This window comes from Equus quagga, chromosome 21 (genome assembly GCF_021613505.1).
Source record: "Equus quagga isolate Etosha38 chromosome 21, UCLA_HA_Equagga_1.0, whole genome shotgun sequence".
Classification (NCBI taxonomy): Eukaryota; Metazoa; Chordata; class Mammalia; order Perissodactyla; family Equidae; genus Equus; species Equus quagga.
The window spans coordinates 11,300,549-11,326,068 of record NC_060287.1 but is presented as its reverse complement, the minus strand read 5'-3'; the positions used below and the strand labels follow the sequence as shown (position 1 = coordinate 11,326,068).

At 35.1% G+C, this 25,520-nt stretch overlaps 1 protein-coding gene across 5 annotated transcripts in view; it reads left to right on the top strand.

Moving 5' to 3' along the window:
• ROBO2 (roundabout guidance receptor 2) overlaps positions 1 to 25,520 on the top strand; it is a 567,226-nt gene that overhangs the window by 427,778 nt on the left and 113,928 nt on the right. For all 5 annotated transcript variants that reach the window (XM_046648104.1, XM_046648103.1, XM_046648102.1 and 2 more), the window contains exons 6-7: positions 12,862 to 12,989; positions 17,501 to 17,512. In XM_046648104.1, coding sequence (XP_046504060.1) covers positions 12,862 to 12,989; positions 17,501 to 17,512 — 140 coding nt within the window. The remainder of the gene's footprint in view (positions 1 to 12,861; positions 12,990 to 17,500; positions 17,513 to 25,520) is intronic.

The following is a 25,520-nucleotide window of genomic DNA, read 5'->3' as shown; positions in this document are numbered from 1 at the left end:
TAACGTAATTATCAGTGTTAAGTCAGTGCCCTATCTGTACATAATAGCCCCCCCCAAAAAAATAGTCTAATACTAAAAAAAAATACTGTTTGTCAGGAATAATGAATATCATGCAAATAATAAAAGAATATAGTTCTAATTATAAAATTGTGGTGTTAAGCCCTTTGATGTTAATGTTTGATATTAATGAAGGATTATCAGTGATGAAAGATATGTATAATTTTTATCATGTAGTTTTTATCTTAATATTAATTTTTACCTTAAACTTTCTGGACCTCACATTTTTATTGCTGCTGTAGGTCAATCTTGAATTTCTTTATCTAGGCAACCGGTGTACATGTGGTTTCCAGGTTAAACCACAGAACAGGGATAGGTGTGAGCAAGGCTGTTCTCCTTTGAAGTATAGATTGCTCTGGGGCCTTGTGCAATGTGGTCTTAATTGTGGTGATAGTGGATGATTGGAAGGAATTGAACACAGAGAAAATGCTTTGAAATGAAAAATGATAAGTAGAAGGTACAATTTAAACAAACCCAGAGTCAAAGTTCAGGGAGCTAAAATAATGTGATTCTTAAAGCTCAAAATATGCCCTGTGTTGTCCACAGCCCCTCCATTGTACACTTGGTGTCTTGTTATCAGCAGTTTGATACTGATGAAAGGATACCCGCTTCCTCTTTCTGCATACATATAGCATTCGTTTATTCCTTCATGATCAAATTGATCTTGAGTGCCTACTAGGTTCGATTCACTGTGAACAACAGTGACATGGCCATGCCTTTATGGAGTGTAAAATCTGGAAGAGTCAGTACACTAAACAAATTAATCTTGTGTCAAGATGAGCAGAAGTAGTTGGCTAAAGAGAGAGAGAGTTGGAGAGGTACAGAGAAAATTCCAGATGTGAGGACGCAGCATATGCAGAGAGGCAGAGGCAGGAGAGAGCCTGAAAATTCTGGAGTATAGTTGAGGGCTGGAGTGTAAGGGAGACAATGGTGCAAGAAGGGCCTGGAGAGGTGAGCAGAGACCAGGATAGGAAGGGTAGGCCAGGTCAGAAGTTTGGACTTGTCTCTAGAGAGCCAGTCAAGGGTAAACTGAAGCATTTATTAGGCTACTGTTAGTATATAAAGAAGATGGTGAGCTGTTAATACATAATTGGTGTTTTGCCAGGCAAGTGCAACAGAAGGGCAGTGAAACAAGAAAAGTGAGGATATTGGCAAGCAACTTATGGACCACAGAATCTAAGGATAAAGAAAAAAATGATCTTACAAAGGGTTGATAGAGAAAAACGGAGAAAGAAGCTCAGTTTGTAAACTGATTAACAGAGTAGGAAACATCCGAGTTATGGCAGGATCAGACACTGGAACTTCAGATTTCAAAAGCAGAGCCATTCCAGTTGAAGACAGTGTCCAGGATCTTGCTCTGAGACAACGGCCGAAGGGAGATGGAGACGATATCACTGAAGGAGGAGACGTGAATGCAGTGAGGGGCAGCTGTGGAAAATCCCAGGTGACAATTATTGGGCATTTACTACATGCCAGGTTCAGGGGTCAACACTCTAAATATATTAACCCATTTAATCCTAACAACGGCCCTATGAAATAGTTCCTATTAATTATCATATTTTCTAGAAAGGAAGAAATTCTAAAGCTCCCATTTGAAAACTGGATGGCATGATTCCTATTCAATGGAATGAGGCTTTGTTTTGCTTTATTTTCATGAGAGAGGATAAGTAACTCATTTAAAAAATATTTATTGAGGGGCCTGGCCCAGTGGTGTAGTAGTTAGGTTTGCACTCTCTGCTTCAGCAGCCCAGGGTTCACGGGTTTGGATCCTGGGCACAGACCTACACACAGTTCATCAAGCCATGTTGTGGCCAAGTGCCACATACGAAATAGAGAATGATTGGTACAAATGTTAGCTCAGCAACAATCTTCCCCAAGCAAAAAGAGGAAGATTGGTAACAGATGTTAGCTCAGGGCTAATCTTCCTAACCAAAAAAAAAAAAAAATATTGAGTAACTACTCCATGGCAGGACTAATTGTTTGGAATGGCAGGGAGGATGCTCCCCACTTCCCCTCTTCCCCCATGCTTGTGTCAACTGTCAGGAAAGAGCCAGATTTCCATTTAAGCATGGAGGTGAAGGTAAAAATCTGAGAATGATAAAGGTTAAGGAAGTTTTACAAATTAGCAAACAGGTAGTTTAGAAGGCACAGTGAAAAACTTTGTGAGAGGTATCAGAAGAAACAAAGCTCACTGCAGAGGAGGTGAAAAATGAAAGAATAAGATAACAGGTGAAGGTAGAAATGGGCGGTGACCAAGGACAGCAGGCTGTGATCTTCACAGTTGTTCACAAATTTGCCAAGAGAGTTAATCCCTGGTGTCCCCACTGTCTGTCATAGGAGGAGAGACGAGGGCACTGAAAAGACAGCCACAGCTTCTGCTTTGGGCTGAGCGGGGTGCTTTGGCCTCTCTGGAAGGGCTCAGCTGCAGTTGGGTATAATTGCCCAGGTCCAGAGAGAGGCTCTGGTTCTGAGGTGGTGGGTGTCCAGGATCTCTGGCAGTGGTCTTTTGGGCCTGCTTACCCAATTATCTGAAATCTGCATGTCATTATGTCAACTGTTGTTATCCTATTGTGGGTATTTTTAAACATCTTTTTTGCTTGTTTGTTTTCTCTTAGCTTTTTAGTTGGAAGATGCCCTGTTCTCTCAGCTGTGCGAAAGGGAGACTAGAGAAGGGGTTTTCCATCGACGGGTCAGGCTGACAAGGAGGGAGCCACACAAGGATAGCATTTAGGAAAAGCTAAGAGAGTCTAAAATAGTATTGGTTAATTAAGACAGAGTCAAAATGCTGCCATATTTCAGGTTTCATTTTCGCTTTCAGTAGAGCCTTCTAGAACAAAACAGCAAATTCTCTTCAGAGATCACCTTACCCCCTACTATTTCCCCGCAAGTTTAATCTCCCAAGATTTTTGTTTCCTTTCCTTTTACAATGAATGTTACATTAATTTTCTTTCTTTGGTGTTTTTTTTTTTTTTGAGGAAGACTAGCCCTGAGCTAACATCTGCTGCCAATCGTCCTCTTTTTGCTGAGGAAGACTGGCCCTGAGCTAACATCCATGCCCATCTTCCTCTACTTTATATGTGGGATGCCTGCCACAGCATGACTTGACAAGCGGTGCCATGTCCGCACCTGGGATCTTAACTGGCAAACCCTGGGCCGCTGAAGCGGACCATGCGAACTTAACCACTGTGCCACTGGGTCGGCCCTTTAATTTTCATTTTTAAAAGGTTACCTGTCTTTCATGCAGCTCTTAGATGCGCTGCCCAGAAATGCTTGTGACCTGAACTCTGAAAGACTAGGTAAATATTCGTTCACCCAAAGTCTAAACATTAGGCTGCATTGTAATTATAGATAAAAAGAAGAATGTGACGCAGGTTAGCTATAGAATATAAAAACTTGACTCAGTATCCCTTTGCCAGCAAAATAATGGTCTATTGTGCTCATTTTCGGGTCACAGACCTCAACTGTGATTTAAGAGCTTGATGTTAGGATATACCTTAAATGTTAAATATTAAGAAAATATCACCTGGTATTTAGGTTGCCAAGAAGTGCTTACGTGAATTTCAATAGAGTTTCAAGTGTTGTCTGTGGAAGGATTTTGTTTGAAAAATAGTAAGCAGATATTGCCTTAGTTGTATATTTAGTTGTGGGTCCTTCTAGTTGAGCTATGTGGGACGCCGACCCAGTATGGCTTGATCAGCCGTGCTAGGTCCATGCCTAGGATCCGAACCGGTAAAACCCCAGCCTACGGAAGCAGAACGGGCAAACCCAATCACTCCGCCACGGGCCTGGGCCGCTGGAATGCCCGTTATTGCAGACCTTTTTTTTCTGAAAGAGTCTAAAAGGTGTAGCATGATCTTCAGCTGTTTGGATTGAGTGCAACTTTTTGAAAATTGAAAACAAACTTTTCAAGTCTCTCTCAAAGGAAAAACACATTTACTTGCATAGACATTAAATGTTTTCAGGTTTCCTAGTTTTTACTGTTGGCCAACTTAATGATTAATAAAACAGATACGTAGTAAAATTTCAAGTGCTAATTCAAAACACTTGTTCTAGAATTGGAGCCAGACATCCCAGAGCAAGAAGTAGTAGGTGATTTCAAAAACTAAAAATGTTGAGAAAATAAATTTCCTTCCTTGAAAAACAAAGGTGCTTGTGAGATGCGAATGGCCATTCAGGAAGTTTTATTGTGTAGAACCCTCTCGTAATTCAAACAGGGCCAAGAGATACACAGGCTTGAACTAAACATGGGAAAATTCCACTTTATAATAGAAATTGTGGTGTATTTTCTTTCATTCTTTTCTCCTCCCAAACTGTAAACCAAATTGTAAAGCCATTGTGGAAGGCTTGGAGGGGGAGGTCCCTAAATTACCTGAGTTATATTCACAAAAGCGAGGAAATCATGAGGAATTTCTACCTTAGAAGCTTAACAAGGATCAGGGACTGCAAAGTATGAGAAATGTATGAAATGTGTTTATGTTATAAAATTTTGCCAGTTTTCAAAAATTGTTTGATATTTTCAAAGTAAATTTAGATTTACAGGAAAGCTGCCCACTAGCTATGAAAGAAGTTTTCTTGAGGAAGAAGAAATAAGTTCGATTTTTTCATGTACATTTGGGAGTGATTTTAGAGTATAGTATTCTGTTCCTTAAAAAGGAATAATATTTTCTCTTTTGAAACACTTACAAGGTTATTCATTAAATAGATCACACACAAACAGAACCTTGCATACAAACTGTTGTTTTAAGCATTAAAATAAATTTATTTTGTTTTGTTTATTATTTCACTGAACAGACAGTAATGGTTTTGACACAATTCAGTTTCCTTTTCCTTTTTTTTCCTTTGGGAAGAAAACAACACAAAAACCAGAGCTTCTTTGCCCACTTTGTCACAGCTGCTTACCGATCAATCTCCATTCACGGGACAGCGATGACGGCACATGCTGTCCGGGGGCTGGATCTGGTTGGCTTGCATTTTTCAGCAGTGTTTCATATCAGAAAAAAAAGGTATATTTATGGAGGGTACTGTCAGCACATGATTGTACAACTGTCATTAATCAAACCTGGCAGCAACGACTGCCTTTATACAAGTCTGAGACTGGCAGATTTCCCCATCAAAATCACCCAGTTTCCATTAGGAGTTCCTCACCAGTCGTGTTTTCATCTGTTCCCTTTTTTGTTTGTTTTTAGTTAAAGTCAGTGACACCGCCTACAGGTTGATCATATATAATATCATCCCATGTTTTAAAAGTAGCTGTTTTATACCAAAATACGAGCTCGTCATTTAAAATTTATTCCAGACTATTTAAAGAAAGCTAAAAGCACATCAGGGGAAAATTTAAGTGCGTTAGATTGTTTAATAAAAGAATTATTTTAAAGTGTGTAGATATCAGTAAGCACATTTATGAACTTTCTAGGGTTACAACTGGTTTTAAGTAATATTGAGAAAAATATTGATAAAGTCAGTTTGTAGTGTTTTTGAAACTCTGACACAAACTCACCGATACCAAAATATTTGCCTTCCCAATGCGCACGCACACAGCACATGAAACACACACATCACTTGGAAGGAGCGTGCTGCTCTCTGTTAGAAAAATAAATGTACCGGCTGCAGAGGACATTGATTGCAGTTCCTTTATGACCTGAGACAACAATCTCAGCATCTTCTCCTGTAAAATGTTATTTGGAAGTAGGCATTTTCTCTAAGTCATTTATTGTTGTGAAATCATATATTAAACTCCATTGTAAACTGTAAAGATCCTTTAAATATAAAGCACTATTATTCATAATTTTGTATATTCCTCAATGTTTGCTTCCTAGGGAAAAAGGAATATTTCTCCAGTTATGCAATGTAATAGTGTAAAACATCAGTGAGATTACTATTAGGCGTGTACCAGTTTATACAGAAAGAAATACAAGAAATAAGGCCACATTTACTAGACCTGTGGAAATATTTGATGTCTAATTGCTTGTGAAATATGTAGTTTTAGGAGGCAAATTATTGTCTCAGAGAAGTCACGACCCGTTAGCAAAAACAGAGACTAGTGGTAGATGCTCATGACAGTTTTTCCCCTGACTGTAATTGCCTCGTTGTGTGGCCTTGGGTAAGGAACTTCATCGTGTTTTGCCTCAGATGACCTAAATATGAAATTATGAATGAGCCAAATAGGTACTTCTTCCTGGGCTTTGAAGTATTTTACACATAATTTCTTTAAAATCAGTCCTAGTATTTCTTAAGTTTTTGCAGTTAAGGGCTAATTTGGTCAGAGTTGTGTCTATCATTTCTCTGACCTGAGATGCTTTTATTATGAAAATTTGTAAAGGTACCACGATGTGCTTGAGTCTCCTGGGTTTGTCAGGATCCTGTGAGAGTCAGGCTAGAAATTGGCACGGTGGTTCAGTGGCGTTGGAAGGAAGAGTCGCGTCTCCTGTTGTACAGGGCACAGTTGTATTAAACTTGTTGGATAGGCAGTGTGATGAAGGAGAAAGATGTGTACTTTGGAATAAGACAGACCTCAATTTGAATATCTACATTTGTATGTGCAAATGTCAAAATTTTAAATAGTATCAATTATTCCAATAATTTAAAAATATTAGCAAGCCAAGACACAGAAACACACACACACACACACACACACCCCTTCCCTTCATGCAGATTTTGGCCCACAAGCAACCAAATTGCGATTATGAATTTATAGTATCTAGTGTAAATTTCTGTGCCCAGACCATGAGGCCTGAATTCTAATAACAACTCAGCCACTAAAAGCTTAATTGTGATATTAGCCATTTATTCATTGAACACATTAAGGAAAAATTTGTGAGAGCAGCTGCCATTTTGGTAGTATATCCTCTGCTTACATTAGTTTCCCTTTACAGATTCAAACATCATGTTTTTTCTTAAATTGTATCTTTATGCTGTCTCTTGGTAGAAAGTTGTTATCTCTGTAATATATAGTTGATGAAGAATGTGTCAGGAGATTCTAGATTCCAATATAGTCTAACCTTTCGATACCAATGAATGCCAGGGCTCTGGATAACAAAGTGCTATTTTTCTAATCTTAAAATTAGGACATTAGACTAGGCTCAATAATTTTTCAATTCTTTGCCATGTCTCGGAATTTATAATCTGCTAGTTTCTTGGCATAACCAATTTCCTTTTTTAAAAAATAATTACATAGTTTTTTTATTCCTTTTATCTCAGAGGTATTTTATTTAGGTTTCAAGTGTTCTCCTCTAATATTGATATTTTGGGATGTGCTGAATATTTCCACGTTCACTGATTCATGTTCTTCCTGGTTTTTTAGACTTAAGTAATATTCTTTTGAAGTTATTATTTTTACACATGAAGAGTTCAAATTCAGGTGTGTCTCTTTTCCAGTTATGTCTGCAATTCTTTTCTTCATAAACAGGGAGTAAAATTGAACAAAATATCCCAGATTCTGCCACACCATATTTTATAAAAGTGTAAGAACAAGTTATGTGGTTTGTTTCCATGTTAAACTTTGTATGCCTAAATTTTCTAATTTTTAAAATGGAGGAAAGAATATCTTTCCTCCTTACCTACCAGAATTTCTATGAGGATAAATTAAAGAATAAGTAATTATGTATTAAATATCCTGAGTTCTTACATTTACAGTATTATGTCTATGTCAATTTAACCTACATTTCAGAGCCAACTTCTGGTGATTAAACCTAACAACATTACTTTGTTTCTTGATATAATAGAGTGGTATATTTCAAATTAGTTAATCTTTCAGTTCTTGTACAATTACTTTACTAGTAACCGTGCTGTTAAAGAACTACAGAAGAATTTCAAGCACTTGTTGGGTGGTTCATTGTTCATTCAATAAGTTTTCATTAAGCACATCAAAGATCTCAGGTGCTGTGTGGTGGGGCTTGAGGTATATAGTTTGGAACAAGAAAGAACCACTTCTTGTTGCATGGAGCACATACGGTCTTAGAAAGATAATAAACAGGCAAACCAAAAATTGGATAGAGCTATGTGCTTTAAAGAAGATAAAAAGTATCAAAAGTAACAAAAGAAATTTGAAAACAAAAAATAAAAGGAAATAAAAGTAATTTAAAAGTAACTGATGGGCAGAAAGCTAGTTCACATTATTTGAACAGGAAAGAGAAATTTGAGGGATTATTTGGGTTATCTTGAAAGTCAAGAAGGATCAGCAATGGGAAATGTAGGGGAAGAGCATTCCATGAAGTTGCAACAGTAGTACAAAGACACAGTGGTAACGAAGTAGTGATGTTAAACAAGGAAAAGAAGGACCATGTGATTAGAAGAGGGTGAACATGAAGTTGGATAGATAGGCAAGGAACAGATTATCTAAAACCTTAAAGACCATATAAATAGGTTTTATTCTAGGTGTTTGAATGAGAAACCATTGGATCATTTCAAACAGTGGAATGACATAACTCTACTTAGGTATATTAGTCACTGAATTTGCATCGATGCTTTTCACTCTCCTTAAAAACCCTTAGATTATATAACTGGTATTACATTATACAGGTTGTTGTTGTTAGAAATAATTGAACTAAAAATGAGATAAATCATGGGAAAGCCAAAATTCAAAAGTCTGTCTTGCAGGAGAAAGAGTATACTTTTCTGGTTGGTACAAGGAGTAGTAGCATTAGTAGAAACTCCTGGAAGAAATGCTTGTTTTATCATATGTTGAAGATCTTCTAAAAAGATTCTGAGCACCCCAATATCTGAGAATCCTCAAAGTCTGTTTGTTTTAGTTTGTTTTTAAATTCAACACTCCTGTGTGATGTGACCCAGCCGGACTAGTGTATTGAAGGAGGTATTTCTAATTGGGAAAAGACAGCTTGGCCCTCAGAAATGTGTGCATATCAAATCTTGGGACTGAGGAAATGTGTCTCCTGGCTGGAGAAAGTCTTAGAGGTAGTTCTGATCTACCCTCATCCCTTCCAGCCGAAAATCATTTCACTAGGCTCGAAGCTCTATGAAGGCATGCATCCCCAACTTTTAAGGCAGTGCCTGGCATTCAGGAGACATGCCATAAGTATTTATTAAATAAAATAATTAAATCTTCATTATAATCTCAAATTTCAGTGCTCTTCAAGGGGAAATTGAAGTGAGACAATGCTAAATGGGCATCTACTAATTCCTATAAGCCATGCTATGCACTTTATATGCAAGAGCATTAAAAATTATCACCCAAAACTTCTCTCTACTCCAAAGCTTACCTGTTTCATTGCAAATGGGCACATTACCTGCGTAGATGTGCTCTGTACCTAGTTGGAACCCTATTAAGTATTCCAACAAGAATCTCCATACCGCCAGATCATCATCTTTATCCAGAGTTTTTCGACCTGTATCTGAAATCCTGTCCTATAGTTAGAAAAAATGTAGATTTACTATTTGCTTATAATGGCTTAGTATCTTTAAGTGGTATGCTATTTTATTAGTAGCTAAGATGAACTCAATTCATTCCTCCCAAGCAATATTTCATTTTTTATTTTTCCTATGGAAACAAAATTTACAATCATAGAGTAGAATGCACAATTATTTGTATCCTTGATCAGGGAACTCTTAATAAACAAAAGCCAACTTAAAAAAGTATATATGTGAATACTGTATCATATTTTATAATGTATGATGATATATAACATATATATGGTGATACATAATATATGATGATACTTAATATATGGTGCAGTGTTTTAAATTTCTGTTTTTAGTTTTCTTTCATGCTCCTTACAAAAACATAAGAAATCTCAGCAAGTCAGATTTCAGGCTTATTTGGGGTTTGAATATTATGTAATCTGCAATTTTTAATTAAACACTTTTTCTTTTACTAAAGTAAGATATAAATAGCTCTCACATTGTATGTATCCTGTGTCTTGTTGCCTATATAATGAATTTATCTAATCTGAAGTAAAATTTTGCCAGAAGTTATAACTGTTTGCTGAATGTGAAATTATATTTTTATCCAAATAATGTAGATAATGTGGCTTTTATGTCTTAAGTTAGCATTTAAAAATTAAACTAGGTATTTCACTGTGAGGAAGGGGTACTCACAGAGCAGGAAAAGTGCCAGGTTGAGAGTCAGGGTTTGAGGTTTGAATTCTGGCTTTTCTCTTTAGTAGTAAAATGACTTTGAGTGAGTCATTTCACTTGACTAAGAATCAGCTTCCTTACCTGTAAAATGACAGCGTCTGATTTAGAGGATGCTATGCACTAATGTGTATGAATCTTTTTTTTAACTGTGAGACAATATACAATTTCTGATTTTTTGTTCTTCAGTGACAAATCAGAAATAATGTACAATTTAAGTATCTTTTATTAACTTAGAGTGATGATCCAGAAAGGACTTTATAGACCATCAGGTTTATCTTCCCCCCTTTTGGCTTCTGGGAAAACTCAGAGAGCGCTGAAGAGACTTCCCTAAAGTCAAACAAGAACCAATGACAAAGCCATGGCCAGAATTCAGTTTCTTGAGATAAATTAGAAATGCCTGCAAAATGCATTATTTTTATTCAATGTTTGTATCTTAGAGCTAAGCATGTCATGCAGAGCATAAGCCAACTGTAGGGAAGATTATTCTTGTTAGACATTGAATATATCACCAGCAACGTTTCTGAAGCCATCATCAAAATAATTATTTCTCACTTTTTTAATCGACAGAGTTAAGCAGAGAACATTTCTGTGTACTGTTACTCCTTTATGCATCAGAACCCAATACTTGCACTAAACTGTAAATATAGCCCATAAGGGAGCCCTAAGAGTTAAATACGACAATGGTGCAGCCTTGCCATCATTCACATTTGGTTCATCCTTATATCAGCAAGAAACAGGATATTCATCATCTGTTCAACCAATATTTCTTGAGCTCCTAGTAGGTGTAATAAAAATAGCTAACATGTATTGTGCTTTCTGTGTGCCAGTTTTACACACTTTATACACAATGTCTCCTTTAAAGCTCACATCTACTCCATGAGATAGGTGTTATTATTAGCACCATTTAGCTAATGAGGGAATTAAGACCCAGAGAAATGATCTTGCCCACCATTACAAGCCTAGGAGGAGGTAGAGCCTACGATTAAAACTCTGGTCATTGGCTCCCAGAGTGTGTGCTCTTAACTGCTGGTTGTGCTACTGCATGTTAAAAGCTCTTTGTTGGGGGCTGTGGAAATGGCAGTGAGTGCAACAGACAGGATCTTTGCCTTCATCAAAATAGAGAAGAATAGAAAACATCACACAAGTGCAGAATGATTGGTGTAGCCGTAAGTTTGGAGGAGAGAGTAATCATAGTTTTCTGGTATAGTAAGGGATAGCTTCCAAAAAGAGCAGTGGATAAGGCTTTCCTAAAGACTTACGACATCGTAAATCAGCAGAAGTTTAACCCAAAACATGCAGACAGAAATGTAACCACCGTAACTAGAAGACAGAGAAGCGTGGATGGTTAAGTTTATTTGGTATGATTGGTTTATAGACATTGCTTTTTGCCAGGCAAACTTCTTTAAAGCAGAAGTATCATTAAATCCTGTAATAAAGTTAAGCTGTGTTGTTATTCCTGTAGCTAAAGCCAAAAGTAGAAGAATCTGATTATGGTAGTCATCAAGGCAAGCCTAAAATGTTTGTTTTTGTCCTAAAAGCAATAGAAAATCATAGCTAGTTGTGAGCAGATAGAACCAATTAAAGTAATATTTTGGAAATACGAATTTAACTGTGTGGTATGTAGGAGGAAGAGAGACAATGTGATCATTCAGAAGCTGTTGCAAAAATGTGTGTGTGAAATAACAAAGACCATCATGAGAAAATCAAGAGGAAAGATCAGATAAGAAAAGATAATAACTTCATTATTTTGTTTGTAATTGTAATTTCTTGGAATCTAATAAGAGTGTATTCTTATGCAAGTACTTCAAAATATTCATGTGAAAATTTTAGAATTTTTTCTGAACTAGTCTGTTCATCTACTTATCAAAAAAATGGATGTGAGGGGCTGACCTGGTGGCGCAGCAGTTAAGTTCGCGCGTTCCGCTTCTCGGCGGCCTGGGGTTTGCCGGTTCGGATCCCGGGTGCAGACAGGGCACCGCTTGCCACACCATGCTGTGGTAGGTGTCCCACATATAAAGCAGAGGAAGATGGGCTCAGGGTTAGCTCAGGGCCAGGCTTCCTCAGCAAAAAGAGGAGGACTGGCAGTAGTTAGCTCAGGGCTAATCTTCCTCAAAAAAACAAAATAGATGTGAAACAATAAATGTGTGAGAAAGAGCTGAGGATGTGCATTTCCAGGAATCCCTCCAAGGCATGGTAATCTTTTAAGAGTTAATATTGCTACTTTAAGAAATCATTACGCTTTCTTAATTCTTTTAACCAATGTCTATTTTGTCATTTTGCCAACAAATAAGAGAAAAATGTTCTTGTTTAACGTATTTCAGCTCTTTTGTATTCCAGATGCCTAAAAATATAAATCATATATTTGAATGCATGTAACTTACAAAATGATAGAAGGTAACTCACCAAGAAACTATCTAAGAACTACCAAAAAAATTAAAGTTTTAATAATGCCTTTGATAGTTAGATGTGTTAAGAGTTGCATACGTACATAAAATATAGGTAATTGATAAGCAGCTGGAGATCAGATATGAAATTAGTGATCTGATTAGCAATGCCTTTAATCTAAACAATTGCACTTTATGGCCGGTCATTGTATGAGTGTGAGTTTTGTTTTAGGTAAAATATAGTATAAAAAGAGAAATATGAAAAAGAATATTTAGTGTTATCTAAATACAACCAATGTTATTTAATAAAACCAATTCATGTTCTGCACAGGTATGACATCAAAGATGATTACACACTGAGAATTAAAAAGGCCGTGAGTACTGATGAAGGCACCTACCTGTGTATTGCTGAGAATCGGGTTGGAAAAGTGGAAGCGTCTGCTACGCTCACAGTCCGAGGTAAGAGACTTAAGATGTGAAATATAATTGAAATAACAGACTAATATTTGGTTGAATTGTTAAGTGAACTCACAATCAAAATAATAGCTTACTGTTTTATTATTATATTAAAATGCCTAGATTTTGTGTTCTCTCTATTATTAATTGGAATAAAATTACTTTCAAATTTGTGTTCAAAGGGATGATCATTTGAAGTGATTATTTTTCATTTAATAAATAATAGCTAATATGATTTAAAAGTAAATCTTAAAAATAGAAAAGATTTACACTAATCATTTACATTTCCATTGCTTTGAACTATTTAAATGTCACTGGTTTCAAAGGTACTCTGTTTTCTGTTTACTAACTTGTCACTTTATACTAGGAGTACTGTTTTGAAATTCTTTTTTATTTCAGCACTCAAAAAAGCAATCTGAAAAAAGCTAACCCTGCTTCCAAAGGTGAAAGATGGATACAAAGGAGCTCCCACATTGAGAAAATCTGATCTAAAGAGAAATTTGTGAAGTCCATTGGCCTTAAATAATTGAAATAGTCAGTGCTGCTTCTGTAATAACTTTTACTTTCTGGGTGTCATGCACTTTCTCAGTCATGGAATAATGTTCATTTATAGACTCCCTGGAATTGCTTATACATGAAAGAAAGGATTACTTAACCCTACAATGAGCTAGAATGAATTAACTGTCTTCCTGGTGGTGCATGTTGATCCACATGAGTAAATTATATAGCCCAGGGTACCAAGTAGCACCACGCAGACTGCAACACTTACTCTTGCCAAGTAGACATTACCCGTGGCATCGTTTACATTCACAGGACTTCAGACAGAGACAGCAAGCGCATCCCTTGCTCAGTCTTTGAACCTTACTTCCACTACCCTAACTGATGCCATCTCCTTTCATCCCTCGTAATAGGAGGTTGGCTGCATGTTTTCATCCAGATCTGAGTTCATCTCACCCTATTTAGTTATACCTCTTACCCTTGTGCAGCTTTGCTCCCAGAAGTTTCCATAAGATTAGGAGAAAGGTTTGGAGGAATTTGGATTGGCGAGAAATGTGTCAGGGATTCTCAGGTTGGTCCTCCATTTGGCAAGAAAAATGACTTTTGCCAGATCTATGATTTGGACATCAAATTATTAAAAAATGCCATCTTCCTCTAGGTTAACTATTAAGAGACATGCATTCTGGATGCCTGGAAAAATATTGATGATTTCCATACTTCTCAATCACTCCATTCCTATTCCACCTAGTCCTTTCCCCCCCCATCCAGATGTTCTAGTGTGAACTCAGATACAAAACAAATTTAGACAAAATTGGCAAGCTAGTTGCTTAAAAACATTTTCATTCCTCATTAGTTAACAGATCTTAAAAAGCTGTGATCATACACTAATCGATATCTATACTGATGATATGTGATCATCTGATAGCCTTTGTAAACTTTTTTACTATATTTAACCTCCACTCTCTGTAGGTGATTATATAAAGTTATATATATTTGTTTGCTTTTATCCAGGCAGCCCCTTGCACAAGCAATTCCCTTGACCAAATTTCCCCCAAAGTTTGTTTGTTTGTTTTTTCTGAAGTGAAAGGAAAAAAAAATAAACAACGAACCAAGTAAATGATCCATTCAAAAAATATTTGCTGACTAAACAAATGGGGAGAAAATGTGAGGAGTTGTTTGTTTGTAGAAGCTGCAGGGTCCTTTTATACTTGAATGCTTGGATGAATGAGACTTGAAGTGTTCTGTTTGCTTTAAAATCTTTCCCAGCTAATTGTTTTCATAATTTGTTGAAAGTTTCAGGTTTAACGTTTCATTTAACAAAGCATGCTCTTCATGCATGGCATGTCTGCAGCTAACTTACAAAACTAATAGAAAGAGTTGTTTTTAATAGGACTTTTTTTTTAAATCAGTAAACCTTAAATGATGTCTCCCCTAATCTGTGTCTTGTAGATGGATTAGAGAGTTTAATCTGTGTCGTATGTATTTATCACTCATCTAAGACTGAAACCTCAAAAACAGGGTTAAAAAAAAACCCTCCATAATACAATAGTGTGGGGTAAAATATTGTTTAAAAATGTTTTCTACCATTAGGAAAAGTAGTCGGTATTTTTCTTGCTAAGAGGTTAACTGGAAAAGAGCATATTATCTACGACATTTTTTCTGTCCTCAATTTTCTATGCACATAAATGAAATGTTCAGCCCTTCCCTGGATTGTTTTATTAGAACAGGGTCATCTGACCCAAGAGACCACATTCATTTTCATCCATTTAATGCAGAGACACAGTTTAGTTTAATTTGCTGATTTTGAAAACCTCCACCTGCTGGTTTTTTTCTTGATGAAATGTTGCTATATAACAAAGATAAGAAGTTTTATTGTGATATTTCTGATAAAATTTTATCATGCTGTACACTTTAGCCAATTGGGGAAAAGGAAAAGGAGTTTTATAGTTAAAATCTGAAAGAGAGATTTACTCAATTGTTTTCCAGTTCAAAAATATGGTGAAAATAGACTATAAAATTAAGCTTAACATCAAATAGCTCCCTTTGCTGAGTAAACAAACATAAAATTAGAAAGAAAGAATGCTAGGCAATAAACCACCTAGCATTTATATTCTAATCAAATAATTCGCAATCTAATAGAACTTTTAAAAATGGTTCCAAAATGAGTTAAGACAAACTGTATATTTGTAAACATAATTTTTTTCCGTTTTTCAGTTGCTCAAATTGGCTTGGCATAAATTATCTTCATTGTAAAAACTATTTTGCTTCTATGGCAATAAAGCCTTAATTTTTTTGGAATTACCCTAGACTAAGTGAAAGAGAAATATGGTTTATTTCTTTAAAACATGACTTCTCACTATGGTTTATTCTTTTTCTCTCTTTAACATCATAGACTCAAAATGCCCTTTTGTTTCTAAAGGAAACATTATGTTTGAGATTCAGTTTGCGGTGGCACCTGAAAAATGCAAATTCAAAAATGAAAGACACAAATCTTTTTCTACTGGATATTGGCAAAATTAAGGGAAATCTTGTCAGTTAGAATAAGGCACAACTTTATGATGTTAGTCTGTTGTCTTGTTCTTGGTAGTTATGTTTGTGTGCTCCCCACACACACAAAAAGAAAGAAATTGTCGTCCGTTGGGCAACTTACTTCTCTTTCTGTTGCTGTGGTGAACCCACCACAGACTGTAGGAAACAGTAGAGTGTCACTAAGCTGGAGTTTTCATAGTGCTGTTATAATTGCTTTATTCTTCTTTGAATTGTCTTAATCTCCCCTTTTATTTGTGAATAATATGATAAGACCACAAATCTCGTATAGAGGCAACTTCAGTATTGTTTCAGAGATTGCATAAAGCTAGTCTCATGATGTACTTGTTGAGCGAATGAATGCCTGTAAATATGACTTCAGTGGCTCTATCTATCTCATTATGTCCAACAAGACAACTATCCATAAGTTCCAGAGTCACATTATGTACAAACTAGCACTTTATCCACTGGGATATGGGTGAAAACGCTTCTTGGTTGAATAAATTTATATTTTGAATGTAAGATTTCAAAAAGTTCAAATGCTGCTAAATATGTTTCTTCTTCATTTGACTAATGGGACCATATGTTCTACATTTGTCCACTGCTTTTATGTAAAGTGGTTTGCTCTCTAAATTGATTTGGCATTCTTCTTTTTAAAGAGAGTATCATTAAGCCCGTGTGTGTCCCTTACAATTTCTGTGCATTAATAACAAGGGCAGCCTATTACTACTGAGTTTAGTGATTGAAACTTATGGTATAATAAAAAAAAATAATAATTTGTTGAAGCAGCGGTTTGAAAGCCATTCTCAGTGTGAGCAAGAATCAACTTGTCAGTCATTGTTTCCTGCCCTCTGCCAAAAAAAGAAAAAAGCTTAACAGTAGTTAGGGAGCTACTCAGTTGAAATCTCTAAGGATGTTTCAACCTATTTGTTATATTTTCATCCACCCTGTCCACGGATGAAAAGTGATGTGATCTTAACTTATTACTGGCTGAAAAGCAGCGTCAGGGGCTTTTCTGAAGTCCTTGTAATGGTTGTGACTAACCATGCTTAAAATCCAATTGCTATTTAAATCAGACTGTGAGGCCTTCTTTTACTGATACGACATTTGCTAGTCTGTGACTTGAATAGTTATATTCATCAGGTTCTTAGCTTTCGGGTAACACAAGGCTGTTTAACTCTCAAAAGACAAAAGATTTTTGAAATAATGATTATAGTGAGTGATGACAATCAGACTTAAATAAAATATTTCTCACATTGCTTATAGTTAACCCTGGGATGCAAAATAATTATGTTCTTAGAATTATATTTATAATTTTCAGTTTTATCAAACTCAGGCATCCTGTTTGTACTTGAATTATGAGACTGAAATCACTCTGCTGTCCATATTTTGTTGTAACATTACACATCATGCATTCTGATAATTTTCTTTTCTTTCTTTTTTTTTAATTTCTTTTTTATGTTCTCACCACACCATTGTAATGTCTACAGCTCGCCCTGTTGGTAAGTAGCCATCCTTCTATCCATTTAGCATGGCTCTGTACAATGCTTCATAACTCATGCATAGTAGGATTTGACGGAATGAAATTTATTTATTCGCCCATATTAAAACGTTGCTTGAGGGACTGTCTGCTGTAAAAGTTGCTCCTGATCTTTCCATCACTTTGATAAACCATTTTGTGGTGACTTTTGCTACTTAACAGTGAGTAGGTAACAATATTCATGTAAAAGAATATGTGAATGATTAATATTATAAACTGCTAACTTTTCTTGGAGAAAAAACCAATACTTCCTTTTTTCTTATATGTTTAAAATAATCAATTATTAGTTATGTTTGCTATGACTTAAGATAAAGGATTATGAACTAAATTAAGAAATTCTATTACTTTATGCACTTCTTTTATTCTAAGCTGCTTGGAGTCCTCGCTTTTTAAGGGTATTCTTAACTGCTGCATACTTATTATCTGCATGCCTATTTAAACAAAATTTAGCAGAATGCTTCAAGTTATTGTAAGGAGATGCTCACACTAAAAGGAGAAGGAAGGGATGAGCTGTGTTCTTTGGCATGAAAAGTTTGTGATTTTAATATGTCTCATCCTTCATTTGGCTTTGCAAACTTGAAGTTAGCTTGTGCTTGCCATACTTTAAGTGTAAATATTTGTAAATGTTTGGAAGATATAATCTTTTTAAATTCCTTGATTTAATAACCTTTCTGCATCTCTTTTAAAGTTTAGCTTAACCTACTGATAAATGTGTTTAAATAAAAGAAATCTTGGTAATTGTGTTATAAGTAAATGAATAGATGGATGCATAAATGGATGGGTGGGTGAACGAATAAATAAATTTAGTGCATTACTTATTTAATATACCAAGAGACATGGTAATAAGTTATTCAGTTTGACACAACTTTATGAATGGTCCATCTAACTTCAAAAGCTTTCTTAATATACTGGCTTGACATTGCTGACATTTGATGTATATTGGCCCAAACTCGTAAGATTTTTTTCCCATTGGTTGAAATGTTAACAAACTTTATTTTTATGTAGTGTATTCTTACATGGATAGTGTACAAAATACAGATGGTTTCCCAATCTGAATTTATGCTCTGCTGTTTCTGAACAGTGCTGTCTTTGCCGGTTAATATTCCTGAATCTCAGTGACTTTGTCCATAAAATGAAGAGAATAATGCTGAGTTATCAAAGCTGCTGTAGGAACGAATTGGGTTCAAGATTGATCATATATGTGAAAACATTTTGTATGCCAACATTGGTTAACATATTCCTGGTTTCTGAGACATACATTATTTCACATTTTAATATTTTTGAAGTACAGTTATGGCTTACAATTAACTTGAACATAATCTGTTGACTGTTTTTTCTTGACACACAATTATTAAATTGATCATGCTTTTGAGAATTGATGTTAGAAAATTGAATAATATCTTATAGTGTTTAAGCCTTATTTTTTGTATTTGTAAGAATTCATATTAATGATAACTTTACATATCTAGGGTATGAAATCTAAAATTAAGAAGTGAATGGGAAAGAATAAGATAATAACTTTGCAAATTAACAGGAAAGTTCACATTTATAGATCTTCATATATGGAGAGCTTATGCCAATAAACTTTGACTACTTGATTTGTATTATTTCACAAGTTCCCAGAACATAGAAAAATATATTAATAATTTCCGATATATTTAATACTCATAAAAAATACATTGATTAGAAATGTGATGAACACAGAGTATTTAGAAGTATTTGTCATCTACAAGGCATTTTAAAGGTTATTTCTGTTTTTTATATTTGTTTGAAATGATTTCTTAAATTCCCATTGGACTGGAGCTAAACAATAGCTTCTTGACACGTTGTACTTTATTCTGGGAAAGTCTGTCATTTCATAAATCTATCACAAATGACTTATGACAATGTTCAGACATATGAAGAACTATACTTTAAACTTGACAACTACTATTAATTTTGGAAACTGAATGTTGGATATGCTTTTATTGGATCACCAAAGAAGAGATTGATAATGAGAAAATTAGTCTGTTTTTCTTCACTTTAACTTTCTATAACAATTTTAATTCAGGAATTACAGATACGTCAACTTTTATTGTAATGTCAGAAGATATAAATCAAGTAAAATGAAGAAAAATTAAATATTCAAATAATAGAAAATTACATTAATATTAATATTTGTTAGTGGACTAAAACACAAGGTTTCCCACTTTGAAGCTCTTAGCAATAGCATTAAGGGTATTCTACAAAATAGAAGCCATAAAAAGGGAAGAAAATCCAACTTTTAATTTCAGTATAAATTAGGTGAAGAAATACATGCCAGGTATATAAAATTTAGAGAAAATTCAGGAGTAGAATTTATCTAAGTCTTTTGAAAGAAAATTAGAAATGTCTGTGGATTCTGTAATATTTATAGATTCAGAAACCAATCACTACATTACATACCAGATGAAACGTCTTAGTCTGTGTGGAAAGCCCATTTAGAAATCATTACAAACTCCCAAACTGGGAGTTTTGTTTAAAAGGGTGGCTCTTATGAGCTGCATTTTCAGTTAAAGAATTTCTAAGTCTATGCAATTCACAGTTAGAATAAACACCTTCTGGCCTGTAATTCTGAGAGTGTAAGAACAACTATTAATTTAGAGGATAGGAAGTGTGGGAAATTTTACTGAAAGCAGACAATCACATACTTGCCAGTGGAGGAAAGTATTTCACAGATTTCACTTACTCATCTGCACCATCTCAAAAAGAACCCTTTAATCCAACTTCCATGTTTCTGGTTACCACAAAATCTAGACAAATGCCACTTTGATAATTAAAAATCCCCCAGTCCTTCCTGTGGTTTAGACTTTTTCCATACTGCCCCAAAGGCATTCTTTATTTGAGAAGCAAAGCAACAGGACACAGTTAACAGTGAATGCTGAAATATTCATTTGTTTATTTGGAAAATTCTAATGATGTGGGAACTGACAAAGAAAATGGTCTAAATAGGGATAAATATCTTGCTTCCTATACCCATCTGTCTTATTTTCTTTTGGAAGTCTTTCCCAAGCTTAAAAATAAAAAAGAACATCTATTTTGGAGATGGGCAACACATTTTTTCCTAGCAGCAACTCAAAACATCATGAGTAATTTGGAAAAGAGCTGTCAAATCTACCAGCTGCCTTGCCTGTGAAGCTGAGCCCTTGTCCGTTTTGTGTCTTGTGTACCATATGCTAGATGCTGATTGCCTCCAGTATGGAAACTAAAAACTGAGTATATCAGGTGAAACTTGTTTAAAATATCCAAAACAAACTGACAATACACAACTTTATGGAACTTCTAAATATTTCCTAATTTACTGAGTCAAAAGTAAGTTTTCTTTTGATGGAAGAATATAATTGGCCACATGAGAGTTTATTAGTATTGAGAAATGTATATTCTTTGGCAAAATTCCCATCTTTTATTATTGTTATTTGAAAGAAGCAGCCACTATTCTAAACAGAAATCTATAGGGACACATTTTTTCAATCTTTTAATGATTTAAACACAAAATTAAATACATCCTCATTTTAGAAAGTTCTGTTTTGGGTTGAAGTGGAGTTTTGTTACAGCATGCTCTGAAGCATTGAGGCTGCCAAGAGATCCAATAAAAAGTGAGTGGTTGAAAAGTTCATTCAGGGCAAATTCTAAAGCAGAATTATATTAATTACTTAAAGAAAAATGCAACTGATATTTTCGACTCAACCACTCTCCACCCCACCTTGAAATCTGGAAAATTTAATGTGCTGCCTATAATTGAAGTTAATAGTGGAAGTATTCCAGGGTTTTTTTTTAATTGGAAAACATGTAGATAGTATGTGTGAATCCTTTCATGTCAAAATCCACTTTTCTGCAAAAGGCATCCTGAGTGTGTCTTGCAAGGAAACCCATGCTTTCATTCCCTGCAGACTTTCTGCTTTGGACAAGCTGTTTCCCCATGACCTGGGGTAATCACCTCCCTCCTACAAGGGCTTAATGTTTCCTGCACCTGCGCTAATGAGCTGCTTTAGGCAGAGTCCCACTTAATTTTTATTAAGCATCACCGTTTTCATTGCTCCACGTTTTGATTAAATAGTAAGTAAAAACAAAATGCATTCTATTTTGTCCTGTATATTCCAACAGAGTTCCCATAATGTGAAATATTTAAAATATCTTAAGCAAATGCTAATGTTTAAGGTGAAAAACAAGCACTAGTTACTTTTCATGCTTGACTGGTTTTAGCCACGGACTTGATTCTTTTGGAAGGGCCTTGTGTGTTTGACAGTGTCTGTTCGTTGCCTTTAACTTGGAGGGTGGATATAAAATGATCGAGTCATCCTTTTTTGTTGAGACATTAGTGAAAATGTTCAATTGTCTTGGTATTGAATGGTGCTGTAGTGAAGTCTGAGGCTTACAGAATATTTTTATTCTTGGCTGGGCTGCCCTTTTGCTATTTGAATACCAATATAGTCTCTTCTTCCCTAACATTGCTAGATGAGATCTTGGTCCTGATCACCTTGTATCTGACACTCCTCTGACAACAAGCTCCTCAAATCTGCCGATTCATGCGTTAATTTACTCTATTTCAAGAATATTTTCTTCTGTTTTATCTTTGAATATTTTTTCTGTCACACTGTTCTTTGAATACATCAGTTTTTTTACTTTTCTTTGTCTGAATTCCATATTTTTTAACTTTGTAATAATTTTGAAGTCATCCTTTTTATTTCATATTGTATGATTTCTTAATGCCTATTTACCATCTCCCTAACTTTTTCAATTACAATGATCATTTTTTCTTTTTCCAAAATGTATTTTATTCCTTTAAATTAATTTTCTCTTTCATTCATTTCCTTGCTCAGGAAAGTCTTCATTTCCACTTGTCTTTAAGCCCCTTTACCCCTTTTTCAGTGTTTTTGTTTGTTTCTGTTTCTAAGGAGAGGCCCTACTGTATATAATTTCATTTAGTCTATGGACAACTGTTTATTCTAAAGTATTTCTGTTTTTCCCTGGGTAATTCTTGGAAGATACAGACTCATTATCTCTCTTTGATTAATTGATTATGTTCTTCTCTGTCATTAATTAAATAAGAAATGAAGGTATAATTTGTTTTATTTTGTTTTATTTACATCCTGTTTTAGTCTCTATCTGATTATTAATCATCTAATTAACTGCTGAAGACTAGGGTTTGCAAGTTTGGAGAAGAGAAAGTGGGGAATTTCAGGGTCATTTGGTAACCTCTACTTGGACTGTTGTCTTAAATATTTTATCAAAAAACATGTTATTTTCTTCTCTATATGCTAGTGACCCTGGTGATACACAGCAAATCTCTTTAAATTACTAGCTTTCTGTATTCCATATGAGACTCCTTCCTCATCTCCCTTCATACCTCCTGCTTCATAATGAAGATGGTTTCAGGTGTATTAGTTTTCTACTGCTGCGTAACAAAACTGAGCAACTTAAACAGCAACCATTTATTAGGCCACAGTTCTACAGGTCAGAAGTCCAAACAGGCTCAACTGGGTCCTCTCCTTAGCCATCTCACAGACTAAAATCAAGGTGTTGACCAAGGTGAGCTCTTCTCTGGAGACTTTCCAGAACAATCCACTTCAAAATTCACTCAGGTTTTTGGCAGAACTAAATTCTTTGTGGTTGTAGGATTGAAGTCCTCATTTCCTTGTTGGTTGCCAGCCTTTGTTCATGGCCACCACAGCCTCCGACATCAGCAGTGGTCTGTTGAATCCTTCACGTCCTTTGCTTTGTACCTCTCTGACTCCCCATTCCACTATCAGCCAGAGAAAATTCCCTGATTGAAAGGTCTCATGTGATGAAGTTAGGCCCACTTGAATACTCTCCCTATATTAAGGTCAACTGATTAGTGACCTTAATGACATCTGCAAAATCCCTTCTGTCACATGACATCACATAATTGTGGGAGTAACTCCAGGAAGTAAAGGTCATGGGGGCTACCTTGAAATTTTGCCATTCACAGTAGGCTTGACGTTTTCTTTCCTTCAATACCTTCTCCTCTGACTTCTGAATTTTAGCTGGTTACCTACAATGTCTCATATATTCCAAGTCTCTCTCTTGACTCTAAATCGCATTCTTCCCATCAAAGGATCATGGAGTGGGCTCTTACAATGTTGACAGATAATTTTAGTGAAATCGGCGTTGATAGAGGATTGCGGATTGCGGCTGGTTCGTGTTCATCCTGCTTCCTCACTTTCCTCCCGACCTGACTATGTTTGGCAGGGATACTTCACAGATTGTGGTTCGGGTCTATAGTAGTTTTTCCATATTATTTATTTCTTTTGTTGTATTCAACGGAGGAAAGTAAAGCAGTAAGCCTCTACTCTGTTATCTTAGCCTAAACACCCCAAATTTTGTATACTCACTAATTTTTGAATCTACCAAAATAAGAATAAAGTAAACACTAAGTATGTTAACTTAGTAGCTAAAATTAAAGTACTATAAATATCAAATATCAGGATGATATAAATACTCTGGCTCAAAACAGTATTATGAGATTAGTATTAAGAGATTTCACGAGCTATTGCCAGAAAGAAATAGCATTAACATTTTAGTCACACCATCTAAGAAAGTCAAGATTTTCGCTTTTATAAGTTATAGTAATTTGTAGACAGAGATATCATGATACATATATATACTGTAAAATATATATTATGATGTACATTATACTTAAATATTATGCATGACATTTGAATTACTACACTACTTATGTAAACACGTTAAATGTCACTCAAGAGAATACTATATAATTAGATTCATTAAAAATATATAAACTACCAAATTAAATTAAATGTGAGTTAAAATATATCTGAATGCCTTTTTAAATCTCTCCTATGGCAAGCATTGCTTCCCGGATTTATTGGAAATATTATTTTCATCTGCCCTACAAAACTATTAACTCTTTGTCAGTAAATACATTGTTGTATTTATCTTTCTCCTACCTCTAAGTCTAGCATAACACTTACACGTGGTAGGGGCACACTAAATGTTGGTGCAGCTAATTAATACACACATATACATACATAGGTAGTACTTGCCTAGAAAATGTTTATGCAAGCAGCTTTAAATAGTGCTATAAAAAGATTAAGCTACATTAATGGTAACAGACCAATCACATAGTCCCCATTCTGCTAGTAGGAGATAAAATACAACCAAAAGAAGGCACTAATGAATTAGGATGGTGCCTTACTAAGCGTGTAATTAATGTTATTAAGAAACATTGCAGTTGCATATTAAAATTCCGTTAACTAAGCAGCCCTCCAGCATCAGTACATTTGTTCCTTGGTTGCAAGTTTTCTTCCTTTTTTTTTCTGATTGGCATCTTCATGCAATCTTCTTCTAAAAAAATGAGATAATGGGATGTGATCAGCCTTTGTGGTTTAGCTGGAGTGCTGACATGACATTTCTGGCAACTTGACAGGTTAAGTGAGTGAAAATGGATGTCTTGTCTCACCATTTACTTGAAGAGCCATTCTTTTTTAAGCTATAGATTTCCCCTCCTCACCCCCACATTTGCAATCCCTTCTACCCTCGATATGAGAAGGCTAGGTTTCCCAATTTAGGATTTTGAGAGGATTTTTTCACGACTCTTTCAACTATTCTCTTTCTGCTGGTGAAAAATGAGATTTTTTGAAAGAATAACATAGATATTGACTTATTTAAAAATTCATTAGTTTTAAGTTGATAGTATTTTCTTTGAGAATTGACTATGCCTTAAGGAAAACAAAATTTTATTATTTTATTCTCAGTATTTTAGTCAGGAAAGTGAGTAGAAAAAGCAAAGTTACTATTGGTAAAAGACAGAATAATATGGCAAAATGTGATTTCCAATTCAGAATTTGTTTAAAATTTTGACAGATTTTCTAGAGAGTTCTCAATTTATAACTTTTGCAGAACTCAAAAATTCTATGAAACTTGCATGTTGAGTCTCAGAATGATTTCATTATAGTTACATGATTTCCTGT